Source organism: Hyla sarda, chromosome 1 (assembly GCF_029499605.1).
Source record: "Hyla sarda isolate aHylSar1 chromosome 1, aHylSar1.hap1, whole genome shotgun sequence".
Classification (NCBI taxonomy): Eukaryota; Metazoa; Chordata; class Amphibia; order Anura; family Hylidae; genus Hyla; species Hyla sarda.
The window spans coordinates 461,302,810-461,322,400 of NC_079189.1; the positions used below are offsets into that span (position 1 = coordinate 461,302,810).

Consider the following 19,591-nt stretch of genomic DNA (forward strand, 5'->3'; position numbering starts at 1 on the left):
ACACCTGTGGGGGGTAAATTCTCACTGCACCCCTCATTACATTCCGTGAGGGGTGTCGTTTCCGAAATGGGGTCACATGTGGGGTTTTGTTTTGCGTTTGTCAAAACCGCTGTAACAATCAGCCACCCCTGTGCAAATCACCTCAAATGTACATGGTGCGCTCTCCCTTCTGGGCCTTGTTGTGCGCCCCCCAGAGCACTTTGCGCTCACATATGGGGTATCTCTGTAGTCGGGAGAAATTGCGTTACAAATTTTGGGGGGCTTTTTTCCCTTTTACCTCTTGTGAAAATGTAAAGTATAGGGCAACATCAGCATGTTAGTGTAAAAAATAAAAAATGTTTACACTAACATTCTGGTGTAGACCCCAACATTTCCTTTTCATGAAGGGTTAAAGAAGAAAAAGCCCCCCAAACCTTGTAACGCAATTTCTCCCGAGTACAGCGATACCCCATATGTGACCCTAAACTGTTGCCCTGAAATACGACAGGGCTCCAAAGTGAGAGCGCCATGTGCATTTGAGGCCTAAATAAGGGTTTTGCATAGGGGTGAACATAGGGGTATTCTACGCCAGTGATTCCCAAACAGGGTGCCTCCAGCTGTTGCAAAACTCCCAGCATGTGTGGACAGTCAACGGCTGTCCGGCAATACTGGGAGTTGTTGTTTTTCAACAGCTGGAGGCTCTGCTTTGGAAACAGTGGTGTACCGGACGTTGTTATTGGGGGAGGGGGGCTGTGTAGGGGTATGTGTATATGTAGTGTTTTTAACTTTTTATTTTATTTTGTGTTAGTGTAGTGTAGTGTAGTGTTTTTAGGGTACAGTCACATGGGCGGGGGATTACAGCGAGTTTCCCAGCGCAAAATTAGCTGCATCTCAAGATGCGAGAAACCCACTGTAAAAGCCTCGCCCATGTGAATGTACCCTGTACCCTGTACATTCACGGGGGTGGCGGGGGGGGGGGGGGGGGGGGTTTGCACCAGCTGTTGCAAAACCACAACTCCCAGCATGCATGGTCTGTTGGTGCATGCTGGGAGTCATAGTTTTGCAACAGCTGGAGGCACACAGGTTAGGAAACACTGAGTTAGAAACAGACAATGTTTCCCAACCAGTGTGTCTCCAGTTGTTGCAAAACTACAACTCCCAGCATGCCCAGACAGCTGAAGGGCATGCTGGGAGTAGTAGTTCGGCAACATCTGAAGGGCCAGATGTTGCTGAACTAAAACTCCCAGCATGCCTGGACAGTCAGTGCATACTGGGAGTTGTAGTTTTGCAACAGCTGGAAGAGCACAGATTGGAGACCATTATACAATGGTCTCCAAACTGGGGCCCTCCAGATGTTGCAAAACTACAACTCCCAGCAAGCATGGTCAGTTAGTGCATGTTGGGAGTTATAGTTTTGCAACAGCTGGAGGCACACAGGTTAGGAAACACTGAGTTAGAAACAATGTTTCCCAACCAGTGTGTCTCCAGTTGTTGCAAAACTACAACTCCCAGCATGCCCAGACAGCTGAAGGGCATGCTGGGAGTTGTAGTTCGGCAACATCTGAAGGGCCAGATGTTGCTGAACTAAAACTCCCAGCATGCCTGGACAGTCAGTGCATGCTGGGAGTTGTAGTTTTGCAACAACTGGAAGAGCACAGATTGGAGACCATTATACAATGGTCTCCAAACTGGGGCCCTCCAGATGTTGCAAAACTACAACTCCCAGCATGCCCAGACAGCCAAAGGCTGTCTAGGCATGCTGGGAGTTGTAGTTTTCAGACTCCTAGAAGCAGCAGTGAAGATCTTCACTGCTGCCTCTGAGGACTACATACTTACCCGTCGCTGCTCGTCCACGTGGCCGGTCCTGCCGCTGCTCCTCGGTCCCGCCGCTGCTCCAGGTAAGTCCGCCGGTCCCCACGTGTTCCCCCCGAATGCCGCAGGTCCCCGCGAGCCCCCGCAGCCATCGTCCCCCGTTCTGCACGACTTCCATGGGCGGGCAGTGCGGGGGATCTGAACTTTCACCCCAGATCACTGTGATTGGTCCACAGGGACCAATCACAGTGATCGCTGACCAGGACCATCAATGGATGGTCCTGGGGGTGAAGCAGAAGTTGTCCCCTGCTGGAAACAGCGGGACTTCTGCCAGTTAACCCGTGCGATGCTGCGCATCGCCGGGTTAACTGAATGTCATTTATAAACGCCGGGATGCGCGAACGCACTGCACAACCCGGCGTTTATATATGACATTCTGCGGGAAGGGGTTAAGCCATGTGAAAGCAAGTGTGGGTCTACTACATCTGTGTTCATATTAGGGAACAGTGTAAAAGTGCCCTGAGGCTAAGTTTCCACTTGTTTTTTTTGGGGAAGAACGCCAAGAAAAATGCCAATTCTGCAGCATGGCGTTTTTTTTGGGCCAAAAAACGCTGTGGCCAGATGTTAGCTGTAAATCATGAGAAATCGCTAAATTCCTTTTCCACTTAGCATTTTTCAGTTTTTCGCTTTTTTAATCCTTTTGGTGCTTTTTCACTCTTTTTCTGCATTTTTTCAACTCCTTGGCGGTTTTGCAAAGTCGCAGCATGCTGAGCCTATGGAGTTTTTTCCCCTGAAATTGTGGCATTTTTCTCTCATAGAGATCTATGGGAGTAAAAAAACGCCAAGAAAAACATGTGGGTTTTAACTTTGGCATTTGTGCAGGCAGTTTTTACTCTTTTTTTTGGGGGACTTTGGCGATCCAAAAAAGTGACAGAGATACCTTTTTTAAAAAATTCTGTAGGGTACCACTAAAAAAAATATTAAAGATACCGTAGTGATGAAAAAATTGTATTTCACTAATTTTATCTTTATTATAACAAAATGTTAATTCATTTTTAAACAGGGATCAATTTAGGTGGGCAGGCAGGGCACTAAAAATGTAGCCGACAATAATAAAAATGTAGTGTGTGTGTATTTTTCATTTCTTTAACATTTTTAGGTAGTACTACTACTTACAGCATGGGAGTAGTAGTATCTGTACTAATTGACAGATCGCCTGTGTCACTTCCTACACCCGTTGTGATCCTCCTGTATAATGTGTAGATGCTGCCGGACGCTCTTCTATGGTCCCCTGCACTGCTGTATATATACACATATTCATATTTCCTGCAGAGAGCTGTGATTGGCCAGATGGTTCCAGCCAATCACAACTCTCTGTGGGAAAAATATATATGTATATATACGTCAGTGCTGGAGACCATAGAAGAGCGGCTGCCCGCATCTATACATTATACAGGAGGATCACAGCGGGTGTCAGGAGTGACATCCGCTGTGATTTGTCCTTACTGCAGGTACTACTGCTTCCAAAATGGAGCACACTCTGCTCCATGTTGGGAACAGTAGTACCTGCAGTTAAGGACAGATCACAGCGGGTGTCACTCCTGACACCCGCTGTGATCATCCTTCTTCCCTGAGATGCGGAGTGGCTTTCTCCTGCGCTTGCATCTCTGCTCTGTACTCCGGCTGGCCACTAACTCATTCAAATTTCCACCATCCGGCCAATCCCCACTCTGGGCGGAAAATATGAACGAGTGATGTGAATTTCTATTCACATCACTGGCCGGCCCGGAGTATAGTGCAGAGATGCGAGCGCTGTATAGAGCCGCTCTGCATCTCTGCTATATTATGGACAATGGCATCGGGTGTCAGGAGTGACACCTGGGGCGATCTGTCTATTAATACAGGAACTACTACTCCCATCATGGAACAGTGTGTACCATGCTAGGAGTTGTAGTACTACCTAGAAAATATAAAGAAAAAGTGAAAAACACACACACACATTTTTAGTGCCCTGCCCGCCCTGTTTAAAAACTAATTAAAATTTTGTTAGAGAAAATATAAATTTCGTTAAATACATTTTTTTTCCATCACTACTGCATCCTTTTTCTTTTGGTACCCAACACATTTTGAAAAAACGCCAAAGGGACCAAAAATGCAATTCCCACTCAAATGAAAAACGCCAGAAAAAAAAGGTCAGACACAAGAAATTGCACTGGCGTTTTTTTCTGGCGTTTTATTCACACAAAAAAAACGCAGGAGAAAAAAAACAAGTGGAAACTTAGCCTAAGTGTGTGTGGGTCTGTGTGTCTATTTGTGTTTTTGTGTCTACATGTATTTGGGTGTGTGCATGCCTAATTTTACTATGAGGGATATTTGGGTGTGTGCATGTCTAGTTTTACTATGAGGGATATTTGGGTGTGGGCATGTCTAATTTTACTATGAGGGATATTTGGGTGTGTGCAAAGAGGGATATTCAAAAGTACAGTGTTGGGGGGGGGGGGGGGGGGATCACACTTTTTTTTCCCTTTTGCTGTGATTTTTGCAAACCTGCAGTATTTACGGTAAATCATAACACAGACTTCTGAGGTTTTCAGTCCACAGAAATGTAAAATCTGATAGGCTGATTCCTTGTGTCACATCACATCCCCGAGGCAGTGGAGCTCCGTCATACTGAAGGTAGTACTGGAGCAAGGAAGGTAAGAGTGGTTATTTTTTTTACTTTTTTTTTTTTTTTTTACTCTTTTTACCAGATATAAAATAAACCAAAATAAAATGTTTTCTGGAGGTGACAGCACTGGTAACATGCATTATTCATTAGAGACTAAATGAAAGCATTCATTGATTAATAAGAAAAGTATTAAAGGAAATGTGTTATTACTTTCTATATTATAAAATAATTTTGATATATTGCAAATTTTATTATGACCATTGCCCTAGATTCTCACATGAGCGAGCTCTGCTTTCAGCTGTATGTGCACACGCATACAGTTGAAAGCTTCCTGTCAGTTGGCTGTCCAGGCATGCTTGGAGTTCAAGTTTTGCAACATTTAGGGCCAGTTTGAGATCCCTGGTGTAAGCCATATGCTGCCTACACTGAAAGGAGAACCGTGACCTCAACCGCGACGTCACTTATTGGTGCCTGCACTGTGGGGGGAAAAAAACGCATGGCCAGCCTGCATAGGACATGAGGTAAGTATAGTATGTTTTTTTTTAACTTTTATACTGGCATCTTGAGGAATGGGATGAGGAGGTCTCTAATTACTTACCTGGCTACCTACCTAGCGTCTTGCCTGGCTATCTAACTACTTAAAGGGGTTGTGCGCTGCCCTAATTTTCGGAGCTCCGCTCACAGCGTCTGAAAGTTCATTACTCCGAACGCTGTGTGCGGACTTCCGTGTTCGCGGACGCCGAGCGTGACGTGAGCTGTGACGTGAGCTTCCGGACGCTGTGAGCGGAGCTCCGAAAGTCACGGCAGCGCACAACCCCTTTAACTAGCAAATTAGCTACCTAGCTACCTGGCTACCTACTTACCTAGCTGGCTACCTAACTAAGTACCTACAAATCTGTTTTTCCCAGGAGAACAGCACATTCAAATCCAGACAACCTGGAGGCATGTAACAGTGCAAGCAGGTGTAGGAATCCAGGTCACAGAATCACAATTTAGCAAGACAAGCAATCACTGCAGCACACCAGTGTATCTTGCAAACAAATTACTTTACCTACTGGGAGAGGGAGGGGGATCAATCTACCTACCTAAGGATGTATTTACCTATTGGGGGGCTATCAACCTGAGGACATACCTGACTATGGGGGGGGGGGGGGTGAGTATAGACCATACTTGATTGAAATTGTTTTCACTAGTGGGGGGAGGGGGTACTAGACCTATAAAACGATTAAGACAAACTTGTCCTTATAACACAAAATGAAAAGCTCATGCTAGGACAAGGGATTTACCATTTTCTATAATTATGTGACTATTACTACTATGAAAGACATTACTTGGACTTCATTAGACCCCTGTCCCCAAAGGGATCTGTAGCACAGAAAATGTTATGAATCCTATGTTATAACTTTAGTGCAGATGTACATTACATTAATGGATTATGCTTGTATAATGATAATGATGGCATGATATACCTAACCGTAACATTCCTTGGCCACAGTATTTGTCTTCATGCCATTCTCCTTCATAAATATCTCCATTAGAAAAGTACATCCTGCCCCAGCCACTTCTTTGTCCAGCCTTCCAGTTGCCTTCATAATACTCTTTATCTGTGAAGAAATATGTTCCATAGCCCTGTAAAAACAAACCAATGAACATATTAGCATATGTTGGTTAGCATCAATCCTTGTGCATTAAAGTGGCCATACACCTTCACTAGCTGTCGGCCGAATGTTCATTTGTTTGGCCAACAGCGGTCTCTCTTTCCACTTGGAAAGTTCGGTGAAACAACCTCCCAGCACATTTCTAAATAGTCTTACCGCTGGCTTGTTTTCCCAGCTCCAGCTTCAGACAGAATCTCCACCAGTAAAATCTCTGGGCGGAAAATCCATAGTGTGAATGAGCCCTAACATTCATTTGTTGTTAATAAGGCTATGTTCACACGGGGGAATGTCTGCACAGAAAATCTGAATGCGGAGTTAGCCCGATAGCGGAACGCTGGCAGAACATGCCGGCGCTAGGAGCACTCAGAAATGCACAGTCTCATAGACGGCAGTGCATTTCCGTGCAAGGTCCGAAAGAAAGAGTAGACATTTCTATTATTTCTGCAGACACTGAAATTTGAATTTTGTTGCTATGTGAACAGTGCAGCAGAATCCTTTGCTGTGGAATCTCTGTGCGGAATTCCGCACAAAAATTCCATCGTGTGAACATAAACTCAAGAGAGGGGAGGTAAGCCTCTGCCAGACAGCTGGCAGGGTTGGACATGTTCAACCTTTCTCTTCCCTAACATTATCTAGTAAATAAGCCTCAATACACATCTAGAGAGAAATTAAATGATTTTTTACAATGACTTGTACAAGCTAAACATTTAATAAAAATTAACAACAGAACTAAATTTCTTAAATAGAATCTGCAGTTCTATTTGCTGCTGAGAGCTGCAAGGTATTAATGCAAATTGAACCTTTCCTGGAGCTGATAGTGGCTGCCAAATTTTCAAAATTGTTTTTATTTTATTTAAGTTTTAAGGAGGCATGACCACAGCCTGGCACATGTCCTCTCTCACCCTTACCTCCAGCCCTGCTTTATTGAGATACAGGGCTCGTTACATAAATTAAGGACAAGAAGGGGCTGTAGGGTGAAGGCAAACCAGGTTGTGGTACTTGAGCAGCTTGGCCCCCGCCTTCTTGACACTTGGGTGAAAAATAAAAAGGCATTTTTTTCAGCTCCAGGAATGGTACAGTTTGCTTTATACCTTAACAGCTATTCAATTGTGACTGCAGATCTTAGCCGCTGGCACACACTATTTGTATAGATCTGTTCCCAATGGTAGTGTTTTTCTACATTATTTCGTTCTGCCATTATTGAATAAAACATGGAAAAAATCTGTTAATGTTCTCATTTGGGATTCTGAGCATCAGCTGGCTTAGTAGTGTTCTGCTTAATCACCTTCTGTTGCTTTAGATGGTAAAGATACTTTAGTATTGTCTGAGATGGTATAATCTGCTACACTATTGTAACCACTAAAATTTGTTCAGCTTCTGTTAGGATCTGATAAAACCAATCCATTAGGGATCTGTCAGAAAAGAAAGCCTTGACTTCAGCATGAACAGAGGCTTAGAGGTATTCTTTTAACTTATTTATTTACTGAAAGAAGAATCATACATGTTTTTTGTCGTTTTTCCAGTATCCAGAATAAACCTTTACATATTCTTCAGAGTTGGGTTCTTGCACACTGTATGTCCCAAAACCACTTCTTTTGCCATATTTCCATTCTCCTTCATAAATGGAGTTGGTGTTTTTCCATACAAAAGTGCCTTTGCCTGAAATATTACAATTCAAAAAAGATATGAACATGTGCAAAATACAATTTTTGCAATAAACAAACATGTGCCTATCAAGCAGATATTCTGAGTTTTCATATAAATATAAATCTTATGTGTCATAAGAAAATGACAGGTAAGATGAAGACCAGCTCACCCCGCCTCGGACAGCAGAGCACGGATCCAGGTGCTGGACGGCACCAGCTAATCAGAGGAACAAAGAGAGATGGATCCAGCTCGTGCAGATAAAAAGATTTTAATCCATAAGACAAGGAGGATACAAGTAACGCGTTTCAAGCGCTGAATGCGCTCTTAGTCATACATTAGTATGACTAAGAGCGCATTCAGCGCTTGAAACGCGTTACTTGTATCCTCCTTGTCTTATGGATTAAAATCTTTTTATCTGCACGAGCTGGATCCATCTCTCTTTGTTCCCATAAGAAAATGACCTATTGTTTAAATCAAGATTTAAAAAGTACCTGTCACCAAATAAACCGTTCTCAACTACTCCTAACACCCCTCCTGCCCATAAAAACTATTTCAGAGCTTTAAAAAGCTGTGTATCATACTTTTCTTCTTGCTCGCATAGTGCAATTTCCCAGCAGGAGAAAATGGACGTTTCCCAGCAGATATGACATCACTGAAGCCTGCTGGGAGACCACTTCCACCCTCACATGGTTGCAGTGCTGTGATGAATAGAAGACCTCAGGCTCTGTGCATGTTTCAGTCTGTGTTGCTATCAGTGAGGCTCTCCTGCAGGTTTCACTTTCTGTGAAGCTGTCAAACAATTACTGTGCACATATTTCATTTTGTTTGGAGGTGATGACCATTTTTGTTTTATGTACTTCTAATATTAATATTATTGTTCTAAGATATGGTCGGTAACAGTATGATAGCAATACTTGCATACTGTTATAATTTGTAACATTTGTCTCAGTATACAGGATTTAGTCAGTAACAGTATGGCGGTAATATACATGATGATAATATTTTCTCCTTGCATACTGGTATTATTGGTAGCATTGGTCTCAGTATACAGGATTTGGTCAGTAACAGAATGATGGTAATATGTATGGTGATAATATTCCTCCTTGTATACTGGTATTATTGGTAATATTGGTCTCGGTATACAGGATTTGGACAATAAAAGAATGATGGTAACATGTAAGGTGAAAATATTCCTCCTTGTATACTAGTAGTGTTGGTTTCCGTATATAGGATTTGGTCAGCAACAGTATGATGGTGATATGTATGGTGATATTCGCTCCTTGTATACTCTTCTTATTTTGTAACTGTATGACTATCTTTTAGGGGTACTCTGTTAACATTACATATATTTTCTAACTTTTCCTTTTTACTTGGGAAGTAAGAAATTATTTTTTTAAACTATCTGTGAGATCTTAGCATGTACAGACTACCTGAGTATGTGCAGGTTGTAAAGGGTGTTGCGGCAATCACAAACCCAATTACTTTCAGGCAGTGTGTACATGCTAAGGTCTGAGGGTGATAGGTGTGTAATTGCTGAAACCACACTGTACAGTTTCCCACTGGTAGTAGTGAGTATATTAAAAGGAGAAGGCTGTGTGCGATTGGGTGTGAATGAGGGTGTGGTTAGGGGCGTGGCTTGGGCTATAGGATCTAGCCCCTGGTCTTTTGGTGACCTAGCAACCCCTCTGATTAGGGTCATTGGGTGGAATTAATCAAACTCTTTACTCTGTTTTTATTAAAGGGGTACTCCGGCACTAAGACATCTTATCCCCTATCAAAAGGATAGGGGATAAGATGCCTGATCACGGGGGTCCCGCCACTGGGGACCCCTGTGATCTTCCACGCCGCACCCCGTTAAAATCAGCCCCCGGATGTATTTGCTCTTTTACACGTTAATTCAGACTAACTCCTACTAGCCCTACAAAAGCATCTAAACTGGCACCATGCTGAGGAGATTTGGCCATGTGACAAATTTATCAAGTGCCATGCGACATTTAATGAATTTGTCCCATGCATGTCAAAATCACTGTAACATTTGTGTTCTAAACCTGCATGGAGACTAGACAATAAATGATGAATTCCTTTCATTGTCTTTTTGGAAGGTTAACCTTTTATCTAGGTTTAGGTCTAAAGTGTACTTTTCTCTATTCAGCTTTTCCTCAACCCTGACCAGTCTCCTTGTTTCAGATGCTAAAGCAATCCCCCCCCCCCCCCCCCCCCCCCCCACACACACACACACAGCATGATACTGCCAATACCATGATTCACTGTGGGGATGGTATTGTGCAGGTGATGAGCAGTGCATTGTTCCTGCAGACATGATTCTTAGAAAAGAGCCCAAAAGTTCAATCTTGGTTTCATCAGACCACAGAATCTTATTTCCCACGGTCTGAGGGATGCTTAGGCGATTTTTTAATGCAAACTCTAGGTGGGGTTTTTATTTGCCTTTTACTGAGGAGAACTGTATATAACGAGGGAAAAACTCCGTTGCTCTGGCGCTGCTTTCATACGATCCACTTCAGACTCCGTGACACGGGATATGGAATAACCAAAGTGTTTTTATTTCTCCATAAAAACGGTTAAAACATATGACAAATGGCAAAACGCGTTTCGGGAATATAATTTCCCTTTCTCAATTGCTTAAAAATGGCTGTCAGGAATTAAGCAATTAAGTTAAGCAATTGAGAAAGGGAAATTATATTCCCGAAACGCGTTTTGCCATTTGTCATATGTCTTAACCGTTTTTATGGAGAAATAAAAACACTTTGGTTATTCCATATCCCGTGTCACGGAGTCTGAAGTGGATCGTATGAAAGCAGCGCCAGAGCAACGGAGTTTTTCCTCGTTATATACAGTTGTCTACAATACCGACCCCCACCCCTGGAAGGTGACCGGTCCCACAAGTTGCAGGCTGCAGCTCGAGATCCACACGTTTGCACCCCATACGGGGGGGGTTACGTCCATGAACCCAAGTGTCCTGCCAGGTGAGCACAACACCTATATTGCGGATCCTTGGTAAACTGTCTGGTTCTCACAGAATTACGCTAGGCTCTGTCCTCCTGTCTCTTTTTTCTCTGAAGTTTTTACTGAGGAGAGGCTTCTATCTGGCCACTCTGCCATAAGTGGTGCAGTGATTTTTGATAACTTAGCTTAGTAGGGTAGCTAGCTTCAGGAAGAGTCTAGGTTGATCCACATTTTGGAGGCCATTGTTCTCTTGGGAACTTTCAGTGCATGTGCCTTCACACAATCCTTCTCTGAGCCTCATGGCTTGGTTTTTGCTATGATATACATTGTCAGCTGTGAGACCTTATACACATAGGGCTGTGTATTTTCAAATCACGTCCAATCAAATCAAATCTAGTGACCAAGCAGGCCAATAGCATTCTTGGCAAACCCTTGTTGTATGTAGGCAAGCATTATCCTGCACATATCACTGAGCTGTTAGTGTGCCTCATATGTTTCTAGGGGTGACTGACTATTAGGGGTGGTGGTGGAGCACGAGGCCTCCATATTAAAACATGCTACATTTTGTATATCTGTCTGTGCTTTCATTATGTACACAAATGCTTTTATTCTATGGGGTAAAAGTCAAAGAGGCTTTCCAAGGCTCATGAAGTGTTAAGGACTGGAACACCTCCTTGCTCTCCCTCCCATCCATGTCCCTTCTTGATAGACAGTCAGCTGGAAGCCGAGCCCTGTTTCCAAATCCTGCAACTGCACACGATTTGTTTGCACAGTAGAGAAACACATTTCTAGACTTACCATGTTTTTTGTTATTCAGCCACTCTCCTGTGTATTGATCCCCATTCACACTGTATACTGTATGTCTTAGACCAGACTTCTGTGCTTTTCTGTCCCAATCTTTCCATGGTGGTTGAGTGCTCTTGGGGTATTTTATAAAAGGCATCAGCACCTGAAATCCCAATCAAACGTCATCCCTACAATAGTGCTTCAAATATGTTATTTGTACTTTTGTACTCATTTAGATGTCTTACATTTAAGGCAAGCGAGTGATTATGGTGTTTCCCTGTAATGTATTTATGGCTTTCAATCTGTCTGAAATAAAGCATGTTATGTGATGATGATGTTAAGGATGAAAATTATCATCATGAGCTTTTTGTCTTAAAACTTATTTTTTTTTTTTTTTTTTTAGGTAAAACTGGGTTATGGGCTTAATCCATACTTGTGTATTTAGATAAATATTTAGCATCAGTATTTGTCTACAGAAAGTCAGGAGTGGAACATTTACAGGAGGAAAGTATATTGGAAAGATCTCCATCTCTTCAGTATTTCAGAACAAAACAGTTACAGCTAAAGGGCTTTTTATATGCAGCCATTATCGAGTACAGACAATTAATTCCCCATGTAAAACGCTTGGCTTGCCAGCTGATCGTATAAATGATGTGGCCCTACAAATGATTTATCGCCAGTATATCTCTTGGTGTAAACAGGGATGTGCTGCTGACAATAATGGGAGTGAAGGACCATGCGAAGGGGTGTGAAGGATCACACACATACTGCTGCTGATTTTACAAGGCATTTCTCATTTTATATTGGAAATTTTTGATCCGCAACAATATATTTTACAACTGCAGCTCTGCAGCTTCAAATCTGCAGCAGATCAGTGTGCATGAATACACCCTTAGGGTAAGGTCACATGTAACGGATCCACAGCGTAAAATACGCCGGTGACCCGACCCATAGTGCGCCACCAGCTGTTGCCACCGGCCTGCCTCGCCCCACTCCCTGGCCTGCCCGCAACGGCAATCTGCTGCTCCGAGCAGCCACACAGGGGCCTGCGAGTCACAGCATGCAGCAGTGATGTCTGAGTACACTTCTAGTGAACTTGGCGACTTGCAGGCCCCTGTGTGGCTGCTCAAAGTGGCGGATTTCCTGGGGGGTGGGGGGGGGTGGCAACAGCTGGAGGCACACTAGGGGTCGGGTCACCAACAGATCTGCAGCGTAAAATACGCTGCGCATCTGTTACATGTGACCCTACCCTCACACGTGCGTTCTTTTGCTGCAGATTTGCTGCTGCAGTTTTGCTGCCCATTGACATCGATGGGTAGCAAAATCTGCTGAAGCATATCTGCAACAGAAAATATGCACATGTGAACATACCCTACCTTAGCATTATTATTTTTAGACAAGATCTCCTATTTCAAATATACATAAACCAAAGCTAAAAAGAATTGAGAGCCCCTGGGAAGACATTTAGTTAAAACATCTAAAAACTGGTAATCCTACTGAATATAGTCACGGTACCAATAGTGTGGCATGTTACTGCTTAAGGTTACGTTTACACGTGCGTATTTTTTCTGCAGATCTGCTGATTGATTTCTGTTGATTTTAATGGGTAGCAAAATCTGCAGCAGAAAATATGCACGTGTGAACGTACCCTAACTGTGATAGTTTCTGTACTTTTTAGACACTATTTGAAGTGTTGTAAACAACCTCCTCCCCAAATGCATAAGAAAGTTATACAGATAACTGACCTTTTCTCAGAGCACGTCTTCCTGTATTAACATATAACTAAACCCCATTCTACAGAAAATATATCATTTCCTCAATTCCTTAGATCAGTATTATATAGGCAACAAAAACGTACAAACCTTTGTGAAGATCACAATTGTTTGACTTAGAAGACACCAATTTGAAGTATCTGGCAGCAAACAGCAACAACACAAGATTATGTAGAATGCACAGAGCAGCGACACACAACACAACAAGAGCAGTGGTGGCCATGGCAACGGAACACTATGACGGCCCGGCCTCAAGCTTCTGTCACGCCTAGAGGGTGACATGCCTCTGTATGGGGGTTACTTTATTCCCTGGAAATCACAGTCAGCTGGGTATCTGTCTAAATAGAAAGAGAGAATCCATCCTCAGACACCATAACATGACCGCACAATCTGCTGGTGTTCTGGGATTGTATATTGGAAACCATTGGAATATAAGGAGAACCATATACACAGAATGACCTTTTTATTAGAGACACGCATTGGATCTCTACTGGCCATGAGAACTGCAGCGACTGATCATGGATAAAAATATATAGGTGTTTAATTCAGTCTGTAGCAATACCTATCCATGAATACTGATCGCCGGCCGTCGGGGGCACGAGAATGAACACCGATATCGTTTACAAGGCTGAATTATTCGCAGGCTGGGTTTGTTAGTGCGCCCATTTAATTGTAATTGCAGCAAAAAAAAAAAGCTAATTCACTGGTTCATGACTCGCTCCTGTACACAGTAGAGAAGTGACAAGTTAAAGGGGTACTCCGCCCCTAGACATCTTATCCCCTATCCAAAGGATAGGGGATAAGATGTTTGGTCGCGGGGATCCTACCACTGGGGACCCCCGTGATCTCGGCTGCGGCTTTTCTCTGTGCTGGATGACTGGCGATGCGGGGTGTAGGCTCGTGATGTCATGGCCACGCCCCACTAGTGATGTCACAGCCACGCCCACTCAGTGTAACTATGGGAGGGGGCGTGATGGCCATAGGCTTGCATTGAGGGGGCGTGGCCATGATGTAACAAGCGGGCGTGGCTGTGACGTCAGAAGCCTCCCACGCTGCACCCGACGCTCTAAACGAACACCGGGTGCAGCAGGGTGATCAGACATCTTATCCCCTTATCCATCTGTTTGTCAGACTCTGAATATAGCAGTAATGTTACTGCAAAAGGATTATATATATATATATATATATATATATATATATATATATATAATATTGAGAACATTGATAATACACACAATACACCTCCACAGGCATAATAGACACATTGATATCATTATATCAAAGTACAGAGATAATAAACAATGAGATGTGTCAGTACAGGTAGAATAAATACAGAAGTGTCACAATGCAACCATTATAAATATCAATAGAGTTATTTATGAAGAAGGATTGTAAAGAAAGTGATACCACAACACAGGGATGATGCACACAATGATCATATAGTCATAATGCATCACTAATAATGAGTAATACAGAAAGTCACAAAACAAGAATATCAGACATAGAGACAGAGAGATACCATAGTACAAACATAATAAATGTAGTGAAAACAAAGCAAAAGCTTATTGCACACTGGAAGTTTACAGTATGGAAATAATGCACACAGTGATGTCCCAGAGCAGGGATGATAACTACATCCTAACATAATGTTAAAGGGGTACTCCGGCGCTAAGACATCTTCTCCCCTATCTAAAGGATAGGGGATAAGATGTCTTAGCGCCGGAGTACCCCTTTAAGGAATAAGGAGACCATACAGGACAAACACAGGTTAGGCCTCTTTTACATGTTTTTTTTCCCTATACAGTACATTGCTGGTATGCCAATGTATCCCATAGTGTACTCCCAGTGGGAACTTTAAAGGCGTACTTCGGTGGAAATTATTATTTTTTTTTAATCAAATGGTGCCAGAAAGTTAAACAGATTTGTAAATTTCTTTTATTAAAAAAAATCTTAATCCTTCCAGTACTTATTAGCTGCTGAATACTACTGAAAAATTTTTTTTTTGGAACACCGTGCTCTCTGCTGACATCTCTGTCCATTTTAGGAACTGTCCAGAGCAGCATATGTTTGCTATGGGGATTTTCTCCTACTCAGCACAGTTCTTAAAATGGACAGAGATGTCAGCAGAGAGCACTGTGCTCATGATGTCAGCAGAGAGCTCTGTGTTCGGGAAAAAAAAAAATTCCTCTGTAGTATTCAGCTAATAAGAACTGGAAGGATTAAGATTTTGTAATAGAAGCAATTTACAAATCTTTTTCACTTTCTGGCACCAGTTGATTTAAAAAAAAATAAATAAATAAAATGTTTTCCACCGGAGTACCCCTTTAAGTTTAATGGGCTGATTGTAGTTCTGTACATTGCCATATACTGCTTCTGTTTTGAGTTATATATACACAAATCTCCCCCTATGTTCGGTCCATTTCCCAAACATACTGTTTATCAAAACCTGTGCAGAGGAAAAGCTGACTAGTTGCCCATAGCAACCAATCAGATCGCGTCTTGCATTTTGTAGAGGCCTTGTCAAAAATATAAAAAGGGATCCGATTGGTTGCTATGGGCAACTCAGCAACTTTTCCACTGCACAGGTTTTAACCTTTAAATCTCCCCCATAATCACTAATGTTGTTCAGTAAACTCAATGGGCCCACTGGGAGCACCCCCCGATATACATTGTCATATACATTGCCTACCGGTAAAATATTAATGGGCCTTTATATAGCTGCCCCTATAGCATTCGTGTAACAGAATGCTATTTATTATTAATTGTTTTAACATTATACCATGAAATAAAATATTTTCAATGGCACTAAAACTGTATAGAAAATGTATATATATAAATTGTGGTATATGCTCATGTATACATCCAATGTCTAGCTAGTAGTATAGCATAATATTTAATCAGATATACTTCTAGCTTGACATTGGATGTATACATGAGCATATACCACAATATTGCACTAACATATAACTCATGTACATGTATACAGCCATGTTCTTCTGATACTATCTTCTGTATATACTCTGTATATACTCTCTTTACAGGTACATGTGTTCATTACCTATGTTATATATCTATTCATGTTGATACCATCTTTTATATATACATTTTCTATAGGTATACATATGTCTCTTACCTGTTATATCCAATCATATATAGGGTTATTAACCCTTTGCACAGAGGTATGGAGCAGCTGCTGTTTAATCTCTTTAATGAAGCGAGAGTGACTTGTACATTTTCTGTCTATTCAGGGATTCATTACAGTCTTGTATGCCTTGTAGAGATGAGCGAAGTGATTTGATTCGTCAAAAACTTCTCGGCTCGGCAGTTGCTGACTTTAGCCTGCATAAATTAGTTCAGCTTTCAGGTTCTCCGGTGGGCTGGAAAAGGTGGATACAGTCCTAGGAAAGTCTCTCTGTAACTGTAACTTCGCTCATCTCTAATGCCTTCATAAAGGGTCCTCCCGAAAAGCGCTGCTGTTTTTATGCTATTTTGTCTCCCCCCCCCCCCCCCCCCCCCGTACTGTATAATAAAATTTTCCATATACAGTGGACCCTCAACTCATGGCTGGAAGAACTGGACAATCAATTCTCCATTAAAACGACAGGCGTTAAAGCAGCATGAATGCTAATGTTCTGTCCTTCTCTTTAACGCTGCCCAGGTTAGCTGCTCCTTTGGACACCAGGTAAGGGCAGCTCCATTTTACTGTTTTTGGGACACTGTGTGTACTGTCCAGGACCCTGAAGAAGCTCCTGTCCTCTACATAGACAGTGATTATAGCTCCCAGCAGATCTTTCTTACTTTTACATCTAAGGACTTGCTTTATCTGTATTAATTATCTATTTATTTTTCTTTAATCCTCACTGTTCTCTATTTGTGGATGACATTTTGTTGGCTTCAGAACCAATTACAGTACAGGTTTCCATAAAGTTATGGTCCCACCATAGTTTTAACATACAATGATATCCTGGAACCAATTTATATTGTAACTTGAGGGACCACTGTACTTACTTTACTGATCGTGCTCCACCAACATGTCTGTGTACTGTGTACTCCACCAACATGTCTGTGTACTCCACCAACATGTCTGTGTACTGTGTACTCCACCAACATGTCTGTGTACTCCACCAACATGTCTGTGTACTGTGTACTCCACCAACATGTCTGTGTACTGTGTACTCCACCAACATGTCTGTGTACTCCACCAACATGTCTGTGTACTCCACCAACATGTCTGTGTACTGTGTACTCCACCAACATGTCTGTGTACTGTGTACTCCACCAACATGTCTGTGTACTCCACCAACATGTCTGTGTACTCCACCAACATGTCTGTGTACTGTGTACTCCGTCAACATGTCTGTGTACTCCACCAACATGTCTGTGTACTCCACCAACATGTCTGTGTACTGTGTACTCCACCAACATGTCTGTGTACTGTGTACTCCACCAACATGTCTGTGTACTCCACCAACATGTCTGTGTACTGTGTACTCCACCAACATGTCTGTGTACTGTGTACTCCACCAACATGTCTGTGTACTGTGTACTCCACCAACATGTCTGTGTACTGTGTACTCCACCAACATGTCTGTGTACTCCACCAACATGTCTGTGTACTCCACCAACATGTCTGTGTACTGTGTACTCCGTCAACATGTCTGTGTACTCCACCAACATGTCTGTGTACTCCACCAACATGTCTGTGTACTGTGTACTCCACCAACATGTCTGTGTACTCCACCAACATGTCTGTGTACTGTGTACTCCACCAACATGTCTGTGTACTCCACCAACATGTCTGTGTACTGTGTACTCCACCAACATGTCTGTGTACTGTGTACTCCACCAACATGTCTGTGTACTCCACCAACATGTCTGTGTACTGTGTACTCCACCAACATGTCTGTGTACTGTGTACTCCACCAACATGTCTGTGTACTCCACCAACATGTCTGTGTACTCCACCAACATGTCTGTGTACTCCACCAACATGTCTGTGTACTCCACCAACATGTCTGTGTACTCCACCAACATGTCTGTGTACTCCACCAACATGTCTGTGTACTGTGTACTCCACCAACATGTCTGTGTACTGTGTACTCCACCAACATGTCTGTGTACTGTGTACTCCACCAACATGTCTGTGTACTGTGTACTCCACCAACATGTCTGTGTACTGTGTACTCCACCAACATGTCTGTGTACTGTGTACTCCGTCAACATGTCTGTGTACTCCACCAACATGTCTGTGTACTCCACCAACATGTCTGTGTACTGTGTACTCCACCAACATGTCTGTGTACTCCACCAACATGTCTGTGTACTGTGTACTCCACCAACATGTCTGTGTACTGTGTACTCCACCAACATGTCTGTGTACTCCACCAACATGTCTGTGTACTGTGTACTCCACCAACATGTCTGTGTACTGTGTACACCACCAACATGTCTGTGTACTGTGTACACCACCAACATGTCTGTGTACTGTGTACACCACCAACATGTCTGTGTACTCCACCAACATGTCTGTGTACTCCACCAACATGTCTGTGTACTCCACCAACATGTCTGTGTACTCCACCAACATGTCTGTGTACTGTGTACTCCACCAACATGTCTGTGTACTGTGTACTCCACCAACATGTCTGTGTACTGTGTACTCCACCAACATGTCTGTGTACTGTGTACTCCACCAACATGTCTGTGTACTCCACCAACATGTCTGTGTACTCCACCAACATGTCTGTGTACTGTGTACTCCACCAACATGTCTGTGTACTGTGTACTCCACCAACATGTCTGTGTACTCCACCAACATGTCTGTGTACTCCACCAACATGTCTGTGTACTGTGTACTCCACCAACATGTCTGTGTACTGTGTACTCCACCAACATGTCTGTGTACTGTGTACTCCACCAACATGTCTGTGTACTGTGTACTCCACCAACATGTCTGTGTACTCCACCAACATGTCTGTGTACTCCACCAACATGTCTGTGTACTGTGTACTCCACCAACATGTCTGTGTACTGTGTACTCCACCAACATGTCTGTGTACTCCACCAACATGTCTGTGTACTCCACCAACATGTCTGTGTACTGTGTACTCCACCAACATGTCTGTGTACTGTGTACTCCACCAACATGTCTTTGTACTGTGTACTCCACCAACATGTCTGTGTACTGTGTACTCCACCAACATGTCTGTGTACTCCACCAACATGTCTGTGTGCTCCACCAACATGTCTGTGTACTGTGTACTCCACCAACATGTCTGTGTACTGTGTACTCCACCAACATGTCT

The 19,591-nt window shown here is 42.8% G+C and overlaps 1 protein-coding gene and 1 long non-coding RNA gene across 5 annotated transcripts in view; one reads left to right on the forward strand and one right to left on the reverse strand.

Annotated features, from left to right (window-relative positions):
* MORN3 (MORN repeat containing 3) overlaps positions 1–16,553 on the reverse strand; it is a 37,057-nt gene extending 20,504 nt beyond the window's left edge. Inside the window, exons 1-5 of one of the 4 annotated variants that reach the window (XM_056534826.1) lie at positions 16,420–16,553; positions 13,377–13,624; positions 11,527–11,677; positions 7,619–7,776; positions 5,929–6,088 (exon numbers count right to left, since the gene is read on the reverse strand). In XM_056534826.1, coding sequence (XP_056390801.1) covers positions 5,929–6,088; positions 7,619–7,776; positions 11,527–11,677; positions 13,377–13,568 — 661 coding nt within the window. In that variant the 5' untranslated portion in view covers positions 13,569–13,624; positions 16,420–16,553. Of the gene's footprint in view, positions 1–5,928; positions 6,089–7,618; positions 7,777–11,526; positions 11,678–13,376; positions 13,625–13,848; positions 13,957–13,990; positions 14,147–16,419 lie in introns of those variants that run through there. The other 3 variants (XM_056534833.1, XM_056534817.1, XM_056534840.1) reach the window with 3 other exon arrangements.
* Positions 4,602–12,164, forward strand: LOC130284472 (uncharacterized). Its single transcript, XR_008847048.1, has 3 exons — positions 4,602–4,980; positions 7,492–7,576; positions 11,918–12,164. It is a non-coding gene; the product is annotated as an uncharacterized LOC130284472 (long non-coding RNA).
* Positions 16,554–19,591: the final 3,038 nt, after the last annotated feature.